Genomic DNA, 21,056 nt, shown 5'->3' on the forward strand with positions numbered 1-21,056 from the left:
CTAAGAGATCTCTTCTTCATGATATTTTTTGTGTCTCTTGGATGTTGTAGAAAGCAGGGCCTTCCTCCCAGTTGTTGCTGTTGCTTGACTAAATTTTCCTTTTTCTCCTCTGTTATGATAGGAGAGAATGCATCTTCACCATTGACCCATCAACTGCCAAGGATCTTGATGATGCTCTGTCTTGCAAGCCGCTCCCAGATGGTATGACGGTATCCCTTAATGTTTCTGCTTATGGTCATGTATAGCTGCTGCCATGTTCTTTTGAAAGATGTTTATCCTGGAAACTGAGATTTTGAATGGGGCATTTAACTGGGGATAGTCAATCAAGTGTGTGTAGAATATCCCATGTCTGGTCTGTAGCATCACCTTTTTATAAGGCTCTGGGTGCAAGGGAGGGAGAAGGTTATCAGCCTGGGCAGAGCAACGTGATTGGAAATTTGATCCTGAGTCCTCCACCATCTGAATCATAACATTTAAAAATTTTCATTGCATCAATTGTAATTTAATCAGGACTGAGTTGGTGGGTCAATATCTAGTTGCCATACTCAAATAATTCAGCTTCTCGTGTCCTTCTGAATCAGGAAAATCAAAACCTTGCTTTTTATTTGAGGAAAAGACTGGAGTACAGTAGCTTGATTTTCATGTCAGAGGTGCTGATTTCCTTGCAGAAAGTCCTACAGGTAGGGCTGTGAAGACTCATGTTTGAACCTGGACGGTTGCAGATGATCTTCACCAAGATGGAATGGAGGTCTGGCTCAGGGTGAGATGGCCTCCTGTTCTAATGTAGATGTCTGTGAAGTGGGATTTAAGTTCAAGCACGTGGAAAAGCACTTTCTTTTTTTTCTCCTTGGGCTGAGTCACTTATGGAAAGGAAATAAACCCAGACTATTTACTAATCAACTCAAATGCTCACCTGCCATTTTGTCTCACCACCCCTGCATTGTTACAAATCCCTAAGGAAGGTAATTGGGCCTTTCTTAATGAAGATGATCCGCTGCCACAGAAGATTGGGAGAGGAGAGCTTTCTCTGAGCAAAAAATTAATGGAAAAATGGAAGTAGTGGAGCTGCTTGGATGAGACTCTAGAAGGTTACCCCTGGGCTTTCTCATCCTTGCCAAGGGACCCATCTTTGGGCAGAGAAATAAAGCTTTGCAGATAAATAAAGATGTTCATCACTTGATCACAGACCAATGATGTTTTCTTCTAACAGCAAGCTCAGGTGATGGAATACCTATTGGTTGGAACTAGGATAGCCCTACCCCACCTCAAAATTAGGGAGTGCACACTCAAAGGAGTACTTGGAGAGTAAGCAGAAGAATAAGGAAAACTACAGTTCTCCCTAAGCCATAAATGCTCTATAAATGAATATTGGCACAAGAGATCTCCCACTGTACATGGGATCCCCTGCTGTGCAAGAGTTCTCCCAAGATATCTCCTAGAGCGCTGCCCTGTTTTCCATCTTGCCTGCCAGTTGTTCCACAGCAAAAGAAGGAAGGGTTTGAAGAAGCTAAAATAACACAGATAGCTCAGACAAAAGCAGAACAAGCCAGATTGTGCTGCTGGGAAGATAACCCCCATGGATCCCGCCGGTAGCCTACATGGATGCTATTCTGCAGCCCCAAGAGATGGTGAACAGAAGGTGAAACTGGATGTAATGGGTGAGAGGGATCCGTTTCTCTTTTCAGGCCAATCGAAACCAAATGACTCTCCACCTATCGACGTGGGAGTGGAATCTCTAATTGAATATTGTAGTGTCGGTCTCTCAGGAGCCTGCGCATTCATGTGGGGGCAAAGGCTTTCTAGTATACAGGACTTGAGGGCGCTGCACGTGGAAGGGGCTGCCAGCCCCAAATCTAGGCTATCAGAAGCATCCCTGTCTTGCTCTGAAGCTCTTCTCAGCCCCACGGTTTCAAGGAAAGAAGCAGGAACATCTGGCCTGTAGAGGACCCATGGATGGCTCTGGCCCCAGCTGATCTCTTAGAGCAGCATTCCTCAACCTTGGCAACTCCAAGCTGTGCGGACTTCAACTCACAGAATTCCCCAGCCAGCAAAGCTTCTGGGGAATGCCTTTTGGGAAATGGATGCTTTCTGGATACCTCAGCAGTGAGCAGTTCAGGGCTGCAAGATTTAGGATGACCACTGCTTGGCAGCAACGATTCAGTTATCGGTGTCTCTTTGCTGTCATCTAGTGGCTGCTTTTGATTTTGCAGTGCTGGTCGTATGAGATAGTGGACATTTTGGGGGAGTGCCTGTAACTTATTCTTGGAGTTACAAATGTGCTTAATGGCCCCAAATGGTTTGGGACCTCGGGCAGAAGGAAGATAAATCACGAGTGATGTTGGACTACAGAATGCTTCTATCAGAGAGTGAAATGTTACAAGGGAGGGGCAACAGTTAGGGTGGGGAGGGCCCAGAAGCATTGTGGGTTATGACTGGATTGCTCAGGTGGCCGTCTGAGCCCCAGGTTGCTCTGGAAACTGGCCTGTGCTTTGTCGCTTGAAAAAGGATGGCGCCAGTACCTCATGAAGATCGAAAGCAGATTCCCGCATCTACGTAGTTAGGAATTTTTCTTGAATGACATGCAGCCTTTGGCTGTCTCTGGTTGGGGTTTACTGCGTTATGCTGTTTTTTTTCTATTCTCAATTTGAAATGTCATTTATGCAATTTGCCAAAATTGGATCAGGTTGTGCCTGAGTTAGATTCTGGCAAGCCTAGTTAATGCACTTAAGGCAGCCTTGCTGAACCTTCGTTCACTGCAAAGGACGTCTTAGGAAGCTGCCGAGTTGTGAGAGACCAGCGTGCCCCTTTTTCAAAGACGGATTGCCGTAAGCCTTGATTTCCAACCCTCAACCTTGTAAACGACTTTCAAAAAAGCAAACACCGAGCGATGTCAAATAAGGAGCCAGAAAGCCGGCCACATCAAGGAGGACAGGCTTGGTCAGAGGCAGGTTAAAAGTCCACTGCAACTATTGCCTATCTAATTTTTTCTTGTCCAAATGACCAAAAAGCACACCTTGGGGGAGGAGGAGGAGGAGAGAACAGCTCGTTTATGAGCCTAAGAAAGGCTCATGAGAAAAACAGGTGATACTTTATCTATTCAGGCCCCTCCTTTGGGCTGAGGGCCTCGTCTGGTCTTGAATGACACGCTGAGAGCCACAGTCCAAAAGTGGGTGTGGCCAGAAAAGGTGGGTGGGCCCAAAGCTTCCCTTAGACCAGCGTTTCTCAACCTTGGCTACTTTCAGTTAGGTGGACTTCAACTCCCAGAATTCCCCAGCCAGCAGAACTGGCTGGGGAATTCTGGGAATTGAAGTCCGCCTACCTTGAAGTTGCCAAGGTTGAGAAACGCTGCTTTGGACAGGACAGCACCATATAATTAAGTGGTGAGTGTGCTGCCACATAGTGTGCTACTGGCAATGATCTTAGATGGGCTTTAAGTTGAGTCAAGATACCTCCAGTCTGTCCATGTTAAATTTAGAAGGCTCATCCTCCCTTCATTACATTGCAGAGCAGAATCTTTGAGCTCTACTGGGTAGGAATCCAAATGGCATCTGGTATGGGACAGACTCGCTCCAGGTCTTAATGAGTTTTTGTCCTGATCTGGCAGAGTTCTCTTACATTTGCTCTTCCTTTTTTTTTTATGCCCATCCCTGTCACCAGATAGGAGTTTCCATCAGCACCAATATTATGTGGGATCAAAACTGGCTTTCTTCCCCCACAAAAGGCTCTACTGGGCCTCTTTTCCAAGGAGCACAAAAGGAACCACTCAAATAGAAAGGCATAAAAAATTATGATGGTGTTCCATCCAGAGATATCCGATTTACATCTGATACTCTGGAACTTAAAGCATCTCTGATGACTGAAGGACATGCACTATGTATGAGCTGACTGTTTTTACAATAGCAGTGTTTGAGAAGACTTTTTCAAGTCACACCAGCCTTCATCAACCTGGTGCTTTCCAGAGGTGATAGCCCAGTGTTTCTCAACCTTGGCAACCTTAAGATGTGTGGACTTCAATTCCCAGAATTCCCCAGCCAGCAAGGTTGGCTGGGGAATTCTGGGAGTTGAAGTCCACACATCTTCAAGCTGCCAAGGTTGAGAAACACTGCGGTAGACTATAATTCTCCATCTCATGTCCAAAGGTTCTGCTAACCTTGTGCCTTCTGGATTTGGGAGGGGGCTATCCCTCCCATGTTTCTCAGCTGTTGTGGGGCAAGGTTTCCCATACTTTCCCTGCCAACATGGATTCCCATGCATTTGAAGAATACCTCGTAGGAGAAGGCTGCTAAAATCCCATCCTGTGCTCAGTGGAAGAGATGTGATATAGGATGCCGGGCTTCAGTCCTCCTACTGAAAGGGAGCTCATCATCTCCTGTGGCACTTTGCTTCTCCATTAGACAGCTTTCCCCATCAGCAAATGTTTCCTCCTAATGTTTAACCGAAATCTGCTTCTCTGCAGTTTCTACCTGTTGGTCCTCGCCTTAATTCTAATTTGCGAAGACTGTTGGAGGCCACTTCCCATTTCTGTACATTCAGGGCATTAATTTCCTGCTAGATTTAGCCCTCTTGAATGGAGCATGGAATAGTAATAAAAACAGCTTGTGGCGTGATTTGCCAGAAATTGCCTTTTCTCCCTTCATCTCTTTGGCTGAGAGACTTAGTGTTGAGTGGAGGCTCATAACATCAGCCAAGTTCAGAAAGTTCTCCTGTTGTAAGTTCTATCCATTAGCAAGAAGCTGTTGCTTCCCCCTTCCCCTCCCCTTGTATGGGAGAGACAGAGAGAAATTTGATCTTCACAGAACTATCGTGGTCTCTTGCCTATGACTTTTTAAACTGCTTGCCTTTGTGGGATTTTGAGGGGGGGGCAGGGAGGGGGGGTCTGAATTTTGCTGGCTTGTATTGAGAAAGAGGTCTGAGGCCAAGCTGAGGCCAAACTCTAGCAAGGCGACTTGTAAAACCTGACAGGCAGGAGAAATCTGGGTTGAAAGAAGACAGCAGCAGGTGGGATAGAAAGAAAAAGACCAAGCTGTTCTCCCTGGAGAGGGCGTTGATGAATTTGGAAGCTGAGTGGGGTTTGGATCTGAGAAGTTGGTTATTTTTATGTCCTGGGCTCAGAGCGAGTGATACCAGCCGTGGTGGCCTCTGGAGTTGTTAATGACCACAATCACTCTCCCTGGCAGTGCTTATGATATTTTGATGGGATTTGTGGTCCAGGAGTTTCAACGAACGTTGGCTTTTGGGAAGCCTAGAAGAAGATTGTGCCTATGGCAAGATGCCTGAGCCTTCCTCGTTCACACATGGCTCTGACCGATATGACAGAGCTGTCAGTATTAGAAAGCTGGTATTGCAGCCAAAGAGGTTCTAGCAGTAACCAGGAACATGCATCTGTTTTCTTCTGAGCTGCAGGCTTCTTTCACTGGTAATTTTTGTGCTAATGATCCAAGAGAGAAGGGCTTGTGATCTGAGCAATATCTATCTGGGTAAAGGGGCTAATCCAGAAAGGAGTGGCCTCATTTTGATGATCTAGCCTGATGTTACAGCCATGTCTGTGTGTGCCCTTGATCTCAACTACACTGCTATTGGCCTGGCTTCTCCCTAACCCTGCCCCTGATCTTACTAAGATGTGGCTCGCTCAGTCTCTTGTCTTGGAAGTGATTCTGCAATTTTCCTATCTGACTTTCTGGAAACACGTCATATTTCTGAAGTAACTCAGATTCTGAGGACTACGGCTTTGTACAACCACACAGCACCCCGTGTGCTTGTTTCATATGGTGGTGAAATATTTATAGAGTAGAAAACTGGCTAATTTCAGGTACTGGATGTTCCGCATGAGTCTCCTGGGATCAAGCCATTCCCCTCATTCCAGCGCTTGCAGCATGATACCTGACATGCTGGCTGTTCCGAGGCCATGCGCTCTACCTAGTCACTTTGAACATGTGCTCTCGAGTTGGCCATTACATGTGGAAACTGCTCTTCAGAGGGGCTTCAAAGGCCGTGCCTGTCCCATATGTAAATTATTCCGTAGGCTTAAGCTGTTGCTGGCACATGGATTTGGAACGGCTGGACCCCTCTAGTTTTGCAATGGGAAGAGCTGTTTCATAATGGATTTGAAGAGTCTGGAGGCCTAATTTATGAGCTGCTGCAGATACAGCCCACACGTAAGCCCATAATAGTTTTAATCTGATAATGTATGGAGGTGGGGCTTCCTCTGTGTAGTACCTGCTTGAAAAGCTTCCAAAACATCATGGAAAACTTGTGAAATGTGTCTTTCAAGGGTGTAATGTTTTTCCCCTTTTTTGTTTCGACTGCGTGGTGGTTTTCTAGGGGGTCTGATCCTGCTATTCACCTGGACTAAAGATCTCCATGAACAGATAGAAAAGGCTTACGTTCATGCATACATGTTGGTCTTGGTTGTCTCTCCACACACCCATTCATCAGTTCTGCTTTTCATAAAACTAGAGCATTTCTAATCATCAGAGCATCAAGGAGCCATGCTGATGTACTGGTGGTGTGCAGAGTGTGCATTAGCAGGTTACAGGCACTATCCTGCCCAAGTGTGCAGGAGTACATAAGATGAAGTAAAATAAATGAGTTATAATCATCACAAGGGTCTTGGCTCCCTTCAGAAAGGGGAAGAGATGCTCTGGAGGTGGAGTTTTGCAAATGCTTGAACCACCTGGTAAATCTTATTACCATTAGAAAACTTTAGAAAATGTCTAAGCCAGTGTTTCTCAACCTTGGCAACTTGAAGATGTGTGGACTTCAACTCCCAGAATTCTCCAGCCAGCAAAGCTCCAAATCAACCTTTCCTTGTTCAGGACCTGTGCCCAGGACTGGAATCGAACTCAGCCACCCTGCCCACATGAAGAGAGGCACCAGTACTCACTTACCAGGGAGAGGGTCTTGTAATGAAAGCCTACTTGAGAGTAATCCACATACCTGGATGGCCATGAGGCTGCGTTAAGTTAACGAGCATCATCTGAGTATGGCTGGAATAGCAGTAGTCTCTAATATAAAACTCTCTGATTGAGACTAACTCATGAAATGGGCTATTGCTTGTAACTTGTGCATGCGGTTACTTTTGTATGTTGAACCTTGAGCAGTTGACAAACCTTCCTGGTATATTTACTCTTTGCTCTCTGGATCCTCTCTGTTGCGTCCTTTTCTTACTATCTGGAATCTGGATAGGATCCAGACTGGTTTGGCTTCTGATATCTGGACTGACTGACTGACTGCTCATCTATGTGTCTCTCTTCCCACGAATAACGTTTTTCATGGATTTAGACCTTGGAAGAATTCACCTTTGTACTTCCCCTAAACCTGACCTAGGGCAGGACAATACAGTATCCCTCCCTAAGCAGCTTGCTCTCTCAATCTGTGCACTTAGAGACCTGCTACCTGTCGTTTGCAAATCTTGAGTATCACTGGGGATGCGTTTACAGGCCATGGAAAAAACAAATGGATATAGCTAGCCTGCTGAGGCATGGGATGGACTGGATCTGATTCTGTATGCATGGTTGACTCAAGGACTTCAGCTCTCTGAAGACAGAGCTCTCTGTCCATGGCAATTGAGAACGACCTCGTTTGAATATATCTAGTGGATTAGTCTCTGCCAGAGCTGTGTTGGAGTTACATGGCAACTCAGAATATAATTTGGAGTACAAGATTCAGGTTTCTAAGATGCTGTTGTTTTCACTGGCTGGTGGGAGAAAGAATCAACAGCTCTCAAGTCATGTGTTCATGGGTTTTGAGAATTTTTATCCAGTTTCCATCTACAAGATTGAACAAAAATAGTAAAAGAAGAGATAAAAACAAGTGGTAGCAGACAGACTGGTCTTAAATTTCCATAGGCTAAGGTAAGCTAAGCCGCCACGGCTAGGAAGATGGGAATTGTAGTTGAATGGATCCTGAGGGCCCTGGATTTAGAAAGTCGGGGGTAAGCAAGACTTGAAGTCAAAGGCAACAGTGGAACTGCTGAACAAAATGTTGGATGTACTGTAGCTCTTTTCTCTTTTTCTCTGACTTGTTCAGCTGAGGTCAATGCTTCAGAACAAGTAATACGCAATATGAGTAATTATATGGGCTTGCTCGATTTTGCTGACCGTACGTGGCTCGCAGGCTTCCACTTTTCCTCGGCAGAAAGTATGGGTGGCTTGCTCGTGGGACCGTTAAGCCTAAGTGCAGAGAGCAGCCTTTTTAAGATAGCAGGTGAACATGAGCAGCTCGGGGAGACAGCTAGTTGTAAATCCTTATCTATGACATGCTAGCTTTTAATGTACTGTGCACGAGGGGGCCGTAGCCATCATGGCTAGCGAGATGTCGGGGGGGCGGTTCTGCAGCTGGACCCAAAGGTCTCCCATAGGCAGAGCCAGCTAGATCCAGTTACTTCACCAGCTTCCTACCATGATGATCCTAAGGGCATTGGACCACTGTGTAACTTCTGACAAAACAGATGAACCGTATCTTACTAATAGCGCTACAGCTGTTGTTCCAGATTGGTCACTGAGAGATGAGAGACGTTCCTTCCACCGCGTGTGTTCTAGTGTGATTTTTCACTAAACTGTGCTGTTGCTTGTGCGTAAGGGACTCTCTTAGCCTTGGTTGTTGCTACCTCTTTCCAGAAACTCGCCCAGGGTGACTTGGTTACCTACCTTCTCAGTAAAATAAGCTGCTTGGCTCCTTCCTCTTCCCTCCTCCTCTCTTGTGCTGCATATCCTATATAGATTGTAAGCCTGCCACTGTCCTTGTAAGTTGCTTGGAGGACTGACTCATTGGCTATAGAGCAGTTAAAATACTAAACATTCTGCTACATGGTGTGAAAAATGTACAACCGGCCTCTTGATATGCCCAGTTAATTTTACAGTTTGTTCCTTTATATATATATGTAACCTGCTTTATACTACTGACTTTTATTATGTACCAGCCTTTGGTCACAATAAAGATTGTTCTGTACTGTCTGCAGTGTTCTCTTAAAATAATAAAGAAAATGCACTATGTTTGGAGCAGTTGGGAAATGATTTGCACATTTAAAAGTAATCTGTTACAGCCCCCTTTGTCTGTTCCAGCAACTGAACAACACAAATCCTGTTATCCCATTTCCAGAAAGTTAAATGAGAAAAGCATCTATAAAATGCTGGGTATAAAAAAAGGATGTGCAATGCCATAAGCACACTTTTTTCTGTTTCATCAGTACAAGTCCCAGAGCAGATAAATAAATATCTAAATTGAGGCAAGCATCAATCAGTTCCAAAGTATTAGGTGTAATGGGTGGTTTCCAGCTTGATAATCTGTCTTTTGAAATAGATTACCATTTTTCTGTTCCAACAGAGAAAAGGTGGTGTTGGGGAATGATTTCAAGACGTGAATGTGCACAAGTGCGCACGCGCGCGCACACCCCCCCCCTTTCATTCCTCTCTTAATTCTTCTGTGATATCTCTTGCGATATAGTCTTATCTCTTGGGATATGACTACAATTCTTCTTTAAAAAACTCTTCTGAGATGGAAACGGAGAGATTTGCATAAAAGACCTTGGTTGTTGCTGTTGACCCTCTTATACTGGCAAGCCAAATCAGATGTATTTGTTTATTAAATCGGTTATGCCACCAAGTCCATATAGATTCATGGTGGCTCTCATAAATTGCTAGCCTTATATAGGAATGAGAGTATGGCCCAAAATGGTTGCCAGCCAGAGTTCTGTGTGTGTCACAGAGAGACGGTGGGCTCCTTTTCTTAGATGTGTTCAAAAAGAGGCTAGACAGTCATCTGTTCGGATGCTTTAATTCCTGCATGGAGCAGAGGGTTGGACTTGATGGCCTCAAGGGTCATTTTCAACCCTGGGATTCGAACGGCCTGATGTGATTTTTTTTGCGTTTTCTAGTGGCTGATGAGGCTAACCTGAGTTTTTCAAACCAAGCCAGTGAATTAGAAAATGGATAAAGTTTGAAGTCCTAGTCAGCCCTAACATTTCCCAATGGGTACAGGGGCAGTGATATTTCTCAAAAGGAGAAGGAAGGTCGACCTGTTGGGGTTCCCAAACATGCTGTACCCTGCAGGAGACAGGCATGGGGAATTCCAGAAGCATCCTGTATCTGTGTCTTGACTGACAGGCTGAAAAAAAAAGATGGAATAGAATTCTTGAAGCTGTGATTCAGCTCTTTTTCCTGTAATTACAAAAAGAATATCTGCCTCTGGATCTGAGAGCTAATTGAAAGTGAAAGGAAGTGTGTATACTTGTAGTCTTATGCACAATTGAGGTGTTCCTCTAGTTGTTGCCCAAAAACTTCAGTGTTATATGTTTCAAAAGCTCGGGAGTTACGACTTGAAGCCTGCAGAATCTTGAGGTCCAGCAACTGGTGCCAGGACCAAAACTGTGGTCGCACTGCAAGGCAGATACTGAAGATGAAGGCACAGGGCGCCCCTGTGCACGTGTTTGGTCCAGGAATTTGTAATCAGTACCAGAGCTGGGCTTTTGCCAAAAAAACTCCACTCTTCATGTTCTGCGTAAGCAAATATGTTGGGGCAGAGACAGAGTTTTACAGTTATAACCCTGCTATATCAGGGAACGTCAAAATCTTTGTTGATGAACTGCAAAACACCTAGAGATGTATCAGTTGATCCCAATCTACCTTCTGTCCCCTAACCCTTTAGCCCGCCAGCAGCAGAAGATTAACTCCTCCTGTGATAAGAAATAGTTAGGATTAATGAAAATGTTATTCTCTGTACTAATGGTGAATTAGCCCCAACACTGCTTCATACTTCTGGGCGTATTCCACCCTGTAGTGTCTCAAAGCCCAACCTGTTCTTACAGAATTGTCCTTCTGCTTTATTCTCTCGCCCGGAAAAGGATGTGAATTTAATGCCGGTGTGTTCCTTTTCATCCCCACCTCCTTTTCACGCTGTTCACCCTAACCCAAAGTCTGTCTCTTAATTCTTAGAGGGAACCCTAACTTCAGGCTGCTGTGTTGGCATTTTTGCGGAGTACTAACAGAGTAAGAGAACCCTCCTCCTTTCTCTCTTCATCTTTTTCTTTTCTGTAATAAAAGAAAATGGAGTTCTCTGGGCTGCTTTCTTCAGGGAGATGATGCAATCCGTGGAGAAGCTGGAATCTCAGCTTGCTCAAAACGCTTCTCATAGGTGTGTTGTATAAATCGCTCCTCATGCAGTTGTAACATAGGCGTGGAGTTACACACTCCAACCTGAAAAGGATCAGACCCATATCAGCAAACCCTTTGTGTAATTGGATGAAACCCAAGAAGAAACAGATTGTTGTGATTTGTAACTTCAGTCCTTGTCCACTGAGTAAAGTAGGGTGAGTCAACACGTGGTATATTATTGGCAGTGTTCTGGAAACATTTCTCTGTGTGTGTGTGTGTGTGTGTGTGTTGCAATTGCTGTGAAAAAGGAGGTACTCAGGAAAAAATTGCTGAAGGAGCACCGTATTGAAGAAGTAGCATCAAATGCATGGGTGTGTAGCATTTTGGGTGGCATGTTTCTCTTCCTTTCTTCATGTCAACCCTTCGAGGTAGCCTAGACAGGACACCAAAACCATGAGTACTAACACTGCCTTTATTGTAAGGTTACAGCAACGGAACCTTGCAAGACCAAATGTGCTTTCCCCCTCCCTGTCCTTATTTTACAGAGAAATAGGAAAGGTCCCTTCAGAGATGCTTCCTCCATCCCCACCCCTCCTTTGGACCCTGATTTCTCTTATCAGACTGTTGTCTAGGCTGCGGCTCTTCCTCCTGTCTCCCAAGGTCATTCTCACAGCCCATTACACTCCAGATCTGTTATTTTCACAAAGATAACATTGGCGAGTTGATTTGGGCCTGGAATTGATGCAGCGTGCCTAGTCAACATCCGACTTCATCGGGGTATTACATTTGGAATCTAAATTTTAGGTACTTGGGTTGGGTTGGCCCTTTCCTCTGGTTTGCAGGGCTTCTCAGATTGAATGTGGTTGAAGCATGGAGCAGGAAAGAAAGCTTTTTATCTTGAGAAAGTTCACATTAGCTTTGTCAGATAAGTCTGATTGGATTACCAGTCAACCTTGGAAACGCCAATTGAATTACACATCATTCATTGACTAGACCGGGCCTAGTGCTTGAATTTTTTGCTCAGAACGTTTTTCTTGTCGACATCCTGGGCTTTGCAAACTAGCCCAGCATTCCCTAACAGGACTTCCAGGTGTATTGGCCTCTTGGAATTATAGTCCCAAACACCTGGAAGAACTCCTCACTTTCGGAATGCTGGTCCAAAGTGTGGTCATTGTGAATGACTGGATGCAAGCAATGCCACTGAACCAGGAGAAAGGTGGTGGATCTCATGCTGAGGATGGTGCAGATATCAGGCATGGCCTTCCACGCTAGGAGAATGGCAAATGTTCCTGCAATATTAAAGCATCTTTTGTCCTTGAATCACACTGAATATTTCACTGACCACTGGGAAATACCAAGGGCAAGCTTGAGTCTATTTGCTGCCACTTAGATTCACCTAGAAGAGGGCGGTGAAGACTCTTAATCAGAAGGGTCTCTTTGCCTCCCTGGTCCTGAACGAGTCAGATTGTGCTTCTGCGGGATGCCTGTGTGCCTAGGAAGTTTGCTTGCGTTGGCTGTGAAATACCTTCCTTTGGCTCTTTGAAATACCTTTCCTTGGCTCTGCTTCCTTTCATCGCGTGCTCCCGAGTCTGGCAAACAGTCTTTCCGCTGCCACAGGTCTGCTTTTGGGCATGAAAGTGCAGGCTGCTCCTGTAGCTTTGGGTACCAGGGTGTCCACTGCATGTGCCTGGAGTGACTGCTGGGGCCACAGTCCCCTTGCACGGCCTTGATGTATTTCTACCTGTCCTGAGCAGGCGCAAAGTGTCAGGAATCCGTCACATGCACACACACACGCACACACACACACACACACACGTGCACACCACACAACATGTGAATGTTTATCCAGTTGCAAAAGAGATGGAAAGGCAGATGCGCCGCGCCGTCCTTCTCTTCTTAGGTCCATGGGGAGACAGCATTGGCCAGTTCAGCCTGCAGGGGATTTTAACAACATTTGCCCTCTTCTAAGGAAGCTCTTTTCAAATTTAATGCATCCAAGATAGCCAAATCTTAGAAACAGGTAGACTTTGCTCTGAGAATAAGTGTTACCCAGCACGTGTAGCAAAGAAAAAAAAGTAAGTTTAGATCGTGTTCCCCAAACACTCTGGGCCGCATCGTACGATTCTCCTGGCTCGGGAAGGGTGGATCTCAGCATGGTCTGAATCGAAGCCCCGTCCCTTTTCACGTGGAGTCCATATACGTAACTAACCAGAGTTGCTTTTACAAGTTCAAGTGGGGAGGGAAGAGGGAGGAGGCCCTGGGCAGCCCCTTGCTTTTCGAAGCTCTGATGGGAATCCTGAGCGTAAATGGTTAATGAACTCCGGTCAGGGCAGGGCGTTGTGGCTGGCAGCTTCCCTGTTTTATTATCTCGTGTAACGGGATCTCTCTTGGTTTGTCAACATTCTGCTAAGGACAGAAAGTTCACGCCTGTAAGAGGGCACATCTCTGATTCGGCTGCGATTAATGCCATGATGTAATGACCGTCTCCTTTTCCTTCCGTCAATATTTGTCCTGTGGGGTCAGTGTATTAGAATTCAGACTTCAAAAAGGAAGATAGTTTTTTCTAGCCTTTTGCGACTGTTTGGCTCATGCTGCTTGTAATATTAAAACGTTTATTCTAAAGACCTATTGCCTGGTTCCAGCCTTGACGGGCCAGCCTTCCCGATGGAGATTTTCTGAGCTGATGATAACAAGGCCCTGGGCTTGCAGGACCTTTTCAAAGGTGGGCCATATGATTTCCGGTCTGCAGTTGCCCCTCTCCAGTGCTGTAAATGAGTCCCTCTTTGGGGGGAGATGGGCGGGAATTAAATTTGGATAATAAAAATAAATACAGAATATGTCCCTGGAGAAAAATATTCCTTCTTTTGCCTTGCATGTTATTCTCTCAGCTGCCCATTCCGGTGAGAATAAAGTTTGGTGTTTTCATCCAAATATCCACCACCTGGATTCTCTCTTTAAGGAATTGATCAACTGAACTCATCTGCAATTCTTTAGCATCCAGATGTCCTTTTAAGGAAAGACAGCTAGATGCACCCGGCTTGCCTTCCATTTGTTTAGATTCTATCAAAATCACCCAACTGATCTGTGACGTTGCTGGGAGGCCTCATTGCTATTTACCAGCTCAGATTAAAAAGTGACTATTAATTTCGTTATCCCAGCTGTGCTGGACAATAGGGCTATGCAGCAAACTCCAGATTCCAAGGGGAAAATGTGATTTGGAGCGTGCAGGGGCAACGCTCTTCACACCTATTAGCAGCTCCTTGAAGAAGCTGCGTATTTTCCTGGACAGACCATGTGATTGCGGGAAAAGATACTTCAGATTTAGGAAACTGCTGGTGGGTGTGATGTGCACGTCCAGGTACACCCCAAATCCATTTCCACTTCGAATCCACATCACCGCAAAGCCCCATGCTCTCAGCTGAACTGCAGATGTCGTTTCAGATCCGTTTCCTTTCCCAAAGCCCAGGGCTCTACCCAGAGTCAGAAATGCTTTGGTTGACTGCCTTAATTCTGAAATTCATTGGCCTTACCTGCTGCCGTTCAGTGTGGGCGCTATAGGACGTTAAAGGGTTTGTGCCAGAATGTTGAACAGACAGAGCGCTGCCTGAAATGTACCCGCAGTCTTGTAGGACCTCCAACCCTCAAGTGGAAGCGCAATGCCTTCGTTTTATTATACGTGCAAGTCGCGGCCTCAGAGGAACGGGAGACAGGGAGGTATATCCTCAGCGTTGCAGGACCTGACGCATCGTGTCTCAAACCGGGCAACTTTACGGTGGGTGGACTTCGACTCCCAGAATTCCCCACCCAGCATAACTAATGGTCCCTTTGCCATTGCAGGTAACTTGGAAGTTGGTGTTCATATTGCGGATGTGAGTTACTTTGTCCTGGAAGGAACAGCCCTGGATGAAGTAGCAAGCAAGAGAGCCACAAGTGTTTATCTTGTGCAAAAGGTGAGAATGAGATTCAGGCCTCAAAGCCAAACAAAAGTCATGCTCTTTTGGACGTTGTCTGAAGGTCTGAGCGGATGATCCAGGCAGGCCAGAGCAACATTAGGCTGCCCCCTGCTAAAGATTTGCTGTGGATCATTTGCTCTTCTTTTATGACAGTGTTTTTCAAACTGGGCAACTGGCTGTGGAATTCTGGGAGTTGAAGTCCACCCGTCTTAAAGTTGCCCAGTTTGAAAAACACTGTTTTACTGCGTGGCATTACTACTCATTTGTAATCTTCCAGTGCTCTCCCAGTGTTCCCTCTGCCTTCTTTCATGCTGGAAAAGCTGGCCTTTCTCAGGAAAGTTGAACGATCTCCAGAGGTTTAAATGCCATTAGTACCTTTCATATATAAAGAAAAGGAAGAGAGGCAGTTATCTCTTGGCTGGTGGCATTAGGATAACCTTCTCAGCAAGCACTATCTCTACAGATTTGCTTTTTCCTATCAATTTTTAAGTAGTGCCCCTGTATTTTTATCTATTGGCACTGATGATACAGCCTAGCCTGGTAGTGAAACATCTGCAGGAAAACAACCAAGCTCGGAGAGCCCAGCAGTTCAACCCTGCGCTTCTACAATTTTATTTCCCTTCCCTTCCATCATAAAAATGCCATTGAAAGGCTCTTTTCCCACAATACACTTAGCAGGGTAAATAAGGGGTTTGGCACAGCCTGATCTCAACAGCTGTCCTGGGATATGGAAGAGGAACAGGAGGAGGCATCTCAAGAGGCCTTTGTCTCCACCGTCCTGTCCTGGACCTTGCCCTGGCCATTGACCAGTAGCCTTGGCCATTGAACCTTTGAGAATGAAACCGTCTTTGGGTTAAAAGATGGCCTAGAAGAGCTGAGCTATGCCAAGAGAGGGCTGGATCTGGCAGGGCTCCTCAGGAGGAACTTGAGCCAGACCTGATCAGGCCTGCAGTGCTCAGGCAGGGGCAGCATCTGCTGGCATTAAGCAGCAGCCAGGTTCATTGAGGTCGCTGGAAGAATGCTGTTCCTGGAAGACCTCAGCGATTCCTATTTCAGAAGAGAATGGGGTCAGTCTTTGAAAATCATTCACAACTTCCTGGAAGTTTGACTTGAGTTTGTCCTCAGGTTCTCTCTCTCGTGCCTTCCATGAATACTGTCTGCTGGTCAGGCTGCCTTTGCATGAATGAAACTTGAACTGAATTTATGACTTTATGATAAGGCTGACAAATTTACTGCTCTTTGAAGCCAGGTAAGCACAGCCATTCACGAGGACCAGGCAGTTTCAGAACTCCCTGTCAAAGCCTGGCCTGCTTGCGAGGGCACAAGCCACGCCTGCTGCTCTCTGGCTGACCAATGGGATAGGGGGCTAGTGATGTCATGAAGCCTTGCCAATACTTGGCTGCTGCAAGGCCTCATGGGGTGCCAGTTGGGATGTTTTTGACCCAGAAGATACTTACACTGAAGACACTTGACTGATTTAGTGGCTGACTGGATTAAATATGTTGTGGGCACAGGGCCAAAGAAGGTTATAATGCCATACGCTCATTCAGAAAAAAATTGCCTTCCCGTCATTGCCATTATAGGAAGGTGGTTCATGTTAGCAACCTGAAGTATCGTTTTTTCATCGTTTTTATAAAAATTTAACATTTTCAATTTTTTTTTTAAGTTCCCAGAATATTAAGTGTGCTCAAGTTGGTGTCAGCTTTTAAGAAAACCTTTTGCAGTTCTATAGGACCTGTTGCGTTTACCTCTCGAATACTATAATGCAAATTTCTCGAATGCAACCTAAAAACTCTGTGCAACGAAAGCCTTGATTTTTAGTATAACTTTTGCCTACGAAGAGAAGAATGCACATGATAAAAATACAGTGGGGGCTACATTCTTCCCTGTAAATGCTTTCACCGTTACTATTGCCATCCAGAAAGGTGACCCCTGGTAACATTTTCCCATCAGAGCTGAAATCTCTGGTGTTTTACTGGTGGATAAGGGCTCATCCCCGGCGACCTCTTCATGCACTTCTCTTCTTCCTACATTTAAGTTGCTCGTGGTGAGTATCCTGTGGCTCTTCTTATGTGTGCCCTGCCTCCACTTTCTTCCAGCACATTTTCTCATCCCGAAGGCCAGACTTAAAACTTGATGCGACTCCTTGAGGCTGTTTTACCCCCCAACACCCCCCCCCAACAGTATTCCAGAATGCTTCCTGGCTCTTAACAAGCTCTGGCAGTTTTTTCTCTTTCCCAAGTTGACCTCCTCCCTCCCTCCCACCCACTTCCCTTCTCTTGCCAGGCTGCAGAGTTCCAATATTACTGGCTGTTGTTTCCTGTTGATTGACAGATCTTCTTTTTGAAGCAGTTGTTCCAATATTCCACAGCTACTTTCTCCGATCGACTGCTTATTTTGGGGGTGGAGGGGGTGCTCTGCCTTCCACCCTTGACAAGCAGTGGCAGGGGGGCTGTGCTTGTTTAGCTATCAGGAGAGTTTCATTAAGCAAAAACAGGCAGAGAAACTAGTTAGCATGGCTTAAGATCTTGGCATTTAAGGGTGATTAAAGTGGCAGCCCCTTCAGTTGGTGAACTATAATGCCTTCACTTCTTATACTAAAGTCAGACTGATATGAAAGAAACATAGGCAAATATATGTGGGAAATGTATGGTATCCTCTGATAGAATCAAGGCATGAATTAAGTCTGCAGCTAACCGTTCAACAGCAATGGTTTATCAGTGTCTTCTTGACCTGGTGCCCTCTGGATGTGTTGCACTTCAAATCCTATAATCCCCGGCTAGAGTAAAGGAGCTTCATACTATTAAGCAAAATCCTAACCCACGGTTCCTTGGGGAAAGTGTAAATAAGCAGACTGCCCATCCCCAAAGTGAATGATTAGTAAGCAAAAGTACCTCTAAAAACACATTTTAATGCATGTATTCCTCTAAGTAAATATTTTATTCTATCCCCAAACGTGTCTCTCGGGAAAGTAAGAAGGGGCCACAGCCATGTAGAAAGCTAAGATAGACACGGGAAGCATTAAATTTCTGGCTTATGCAAGGCTCAGTGCTGTGTGTGTGGGGCAGAAGGGAAACTGAATAGCTTTGCATAATTAATTCTCTTGAATTGCCTGCCTGAGTAGTTGTGTAAAAGGCTAATGGTTTGTTTTGAGAAAGTGCAAATCTTGAAAATGAGTGTATCGGATTCTACAAAGCAGGCAAACCTAAACAATTTTCTCCCTTCTGGCTCATCCCTGTGTGTTGTTTTAGGTGTGAAATAGTTGGAGTGGGGAAGGTCAGCCATAAATCCCCTGTAATATTTTGCGGGGCGTCTTTTATAATGGAGATCAAAGATTGGAACTGGAAGCTCGTCTTCGTCTTGAGGCCAAGGGCCTTGAGACGTTCACTTCTGACACCAGCAGGTTGTCAGGGTGTTGATATTTTGATAATGTCAAGCTGAATAATAAAGAAGTGATCGAAGTCTGAATTCATGGAAGTGTTGATACAAAAAAAAAAGGTGGGGGGAAAGAAAGGAAGCCCTTGAGCCGAAAGTCTTGGCTCATAAACAGATTGCCTGCTTCCTTTGAGCCTCTTTCAATGGGCGAGGCCACCCCTTGATTAAGCCCCCAAGCCTCCCACCCTCCCCAAATCGAGGGCACAAAGCCCTGGGAGCCATCAGACTCCTAACCTGGCTCCACCGGTGGAGGACTTTCTTGGAAGTCTGAATGAGCCCAAACGGAGCAGGGATGGGCAGACTGCCAAGGCTGAGCGATGGGAACAAGACTGTTGGTGGGACTCAGTGGAAATGTTGGCTTTTATTTTCCTTGAAAGCATTCTGTTCCTTAGCCTCATCGATTTCTTTCAGGCCTCCCCACTGTGATTCCCCGTTATGGTGGATCTCCCCTGGCTGGCCTCTGTTTCAACTCAGCGGTCACCAAACCCCACAGGACTCCCCTGCATTCTGCTCTCCTAAGCCTTGTTATCCCGGAACTACTCCAAGACCTGGAAGCAAAATAGGGAAAAGCAACATCTATGCGTATGTGTGCGTGCAAGTGTGTGTGTATGAGTGTGTTACGAGAGAAGGGGTTGTGGGTAAGTTAGAGGCCAAAGCGTGTGTAGTGCAGTAAATGCCTTTGAACAGAAGGGGCCGGCACTTAGATCCCTGCTCAGCTAGGAAGTTTACTGGACAACTCCCGGAAAGCTTTCTCAAAAGATGGTTGGGATGAGAACCAATCGTTGTGAGGTTATTTTTGTAGGATATCTTCATCCTTCAGACGATGACAGAGAACAAATGAAACTCTCTAGTGCAGGAGTTGCAGTGACATTTTATAATGTCCATAGTCATAAAATCAGCACTTCCTTCTACTAATTAGTTGAATTATATGCCATCAGGGTGATATCAAGCAACCACATATATACTTTCTCAAGGATGGTCTGTCCCTAACCTGGTCCTTCAGGCCTTCCACCCCTTGCCACTGTCACTGAGCCCCTCCCCCTTCTTCTCTTTCCATCCACCGTTCCCAGCATCAGAGCCTTCCCCAGAGAGCCGGGTCTTTGCATAATCTGTCCAAAGCAGGACAACTTGATTCCTGGTCATTTGTGCCCCAATTGAGAACTCTGGGTTGAAGTGGTCTATGAAGTTCCTTGTATGGATCCCTCAAAGCCCTTCTTTTTCGAGAACCCCTTTTTTCACCAAGGAAATTGACTTTCTGCTTCCCACACAAAAGCCATACAGTCTGTCAATATTGGATCTGTTTTATTTAAGCATTTAAACATGTAAATAAACTTTTTTTTTAACCAAGGTGACACAGAAGTCCTCAAAAGTATAAACTTCATATACAATGCAAATTTAGCTGATTTCATGACCGGTATTAAGACAAATTCCAAAATGTCAGCTAAGGTAATAGATGTCTTAATCAAAGCAAAGTCACAAAAGACTCTTCATCAGGCAAAATGGGCCCCTCCTCATTTCTGTCTTCCCACTTTTCTCTCTGAAAAGGAGATCTCAATTTCTCTCCACAGCTAAGTGACCAGGTGACAGTTTAAGCTGGTGTTTTTCAAACTTGACAACTTTTAAGATGTGTAGACTTCAACTCCCAGAAGTCTCCATGCTGGCTGGGGAATTCTGGGAGTTGAAGTCCACACATCTTAAAGTCGCCAAGTTTGAAAAACCCTGGTTTAAGTGAATGCCCCATCTGGCCACTGGGGTTTCCCTCTTTCATTCTTCTCTCTTTCGCTTAATACATTATACTGGATGGGCTGAAATCGTGTTCCAGCAGCATTCTTGACTTTGGCTGGATATTCTCTTCATCTGCTGCTGCTGGGTCTGTGTGCCTCCATGTGATTATCTGATACTGAAGTGGAAGGACTTTTTACCCCCTGCCCCGCAAGGGCATTGCCCCTTCCCAGCGGGAGAGCCTCCCATTGTTGGGCTGAAGCATGGCCAGCCTCACGTAGGACATCTGTGAATTATGCCCGAGCTTCTATTGTCAACGTGCTCCTTTGCCACTGGAACAACACAGCTGGCGGCCTTCTGTATCAAAAGGAACCAGCTTATCACATTCCGGTACCTCCTGACCTTCCAGTTCAGGCAGCCCTGCTGATTCATATGGAAAGCGATTCTGTTTCCCAGTCGAGACTCAACAGCCAGGCCTTCTCTCCCAACCTCTGCCAGGCAATTAGAGTGGATTTATGAGCGGGGGATCGGATGCCAAGCCACAAACGTGATTAAATATTTTAAGAGCTTTCCCATGAAGGCTTGGCGTGAAGATGAAAATTGGCGCTTTCCAAGACTTATACATGGGATGATTGATTTTTTAAAAAAAATTACTGATTATCTTTAGGCTTTTGCAGCCCAAACTTGCTGAAGATGGCGTAGATGATGACAGTGACAGCTACTGCGAGAGCATTCATATATGCCAGCAATAAGTGCGCTGTTGAGTATTCGTTTCCATTTTTAGTGAAATTTCCCTTTCGGCTTGGGCATTAGCAAGGCAACTTACAATTCAGAAATAGCAATTCAGAACCTTTGA

At 45.4% G+C, this 21,056-nt stretch overlaps 1 protein-coding gene across 2 annotated transcripts in view; it reads left to right on the forward strand.

The window, feature by feature from the left end:
* Positions 1–21,056, forward strand: part of DIS3L2 (DIS3 like 3'-5' exoribonuclease 2) — a 183,308-nt gene that overhangs the window by 99,375 nt on the left and 62,877 nt on the right. For both annotated transcript variants that reach the window (XM_063306305.1, XM_063306304.1), the window contains 2 exons: positions 122–201; positions 14,928–15,040. In XM_063306305.1, the coding sequence (XP_063162375.1) occupies positions 122–201; positions 14,928–15,040 (193 nt within the window). The remainder of the gene's footprint in view (positions 1–121; positions 202–14,927; positions 15,041–21,056) is intronic.

This window comes from Candoia aspera, chromosome 6 (genome assembly GCF_035149785.1).
Source record: "Candoia aspera isolate rCanAsp1 chromosome 6, rCanAsp1.hap2, whole genome shotgun sequence".
Classification (NCBI taxonomy): Eukaryota; Metazoa; Chordata; class Lepidosauria; order Squamata; family Boidae; genus Candoia; species Candoia aspera.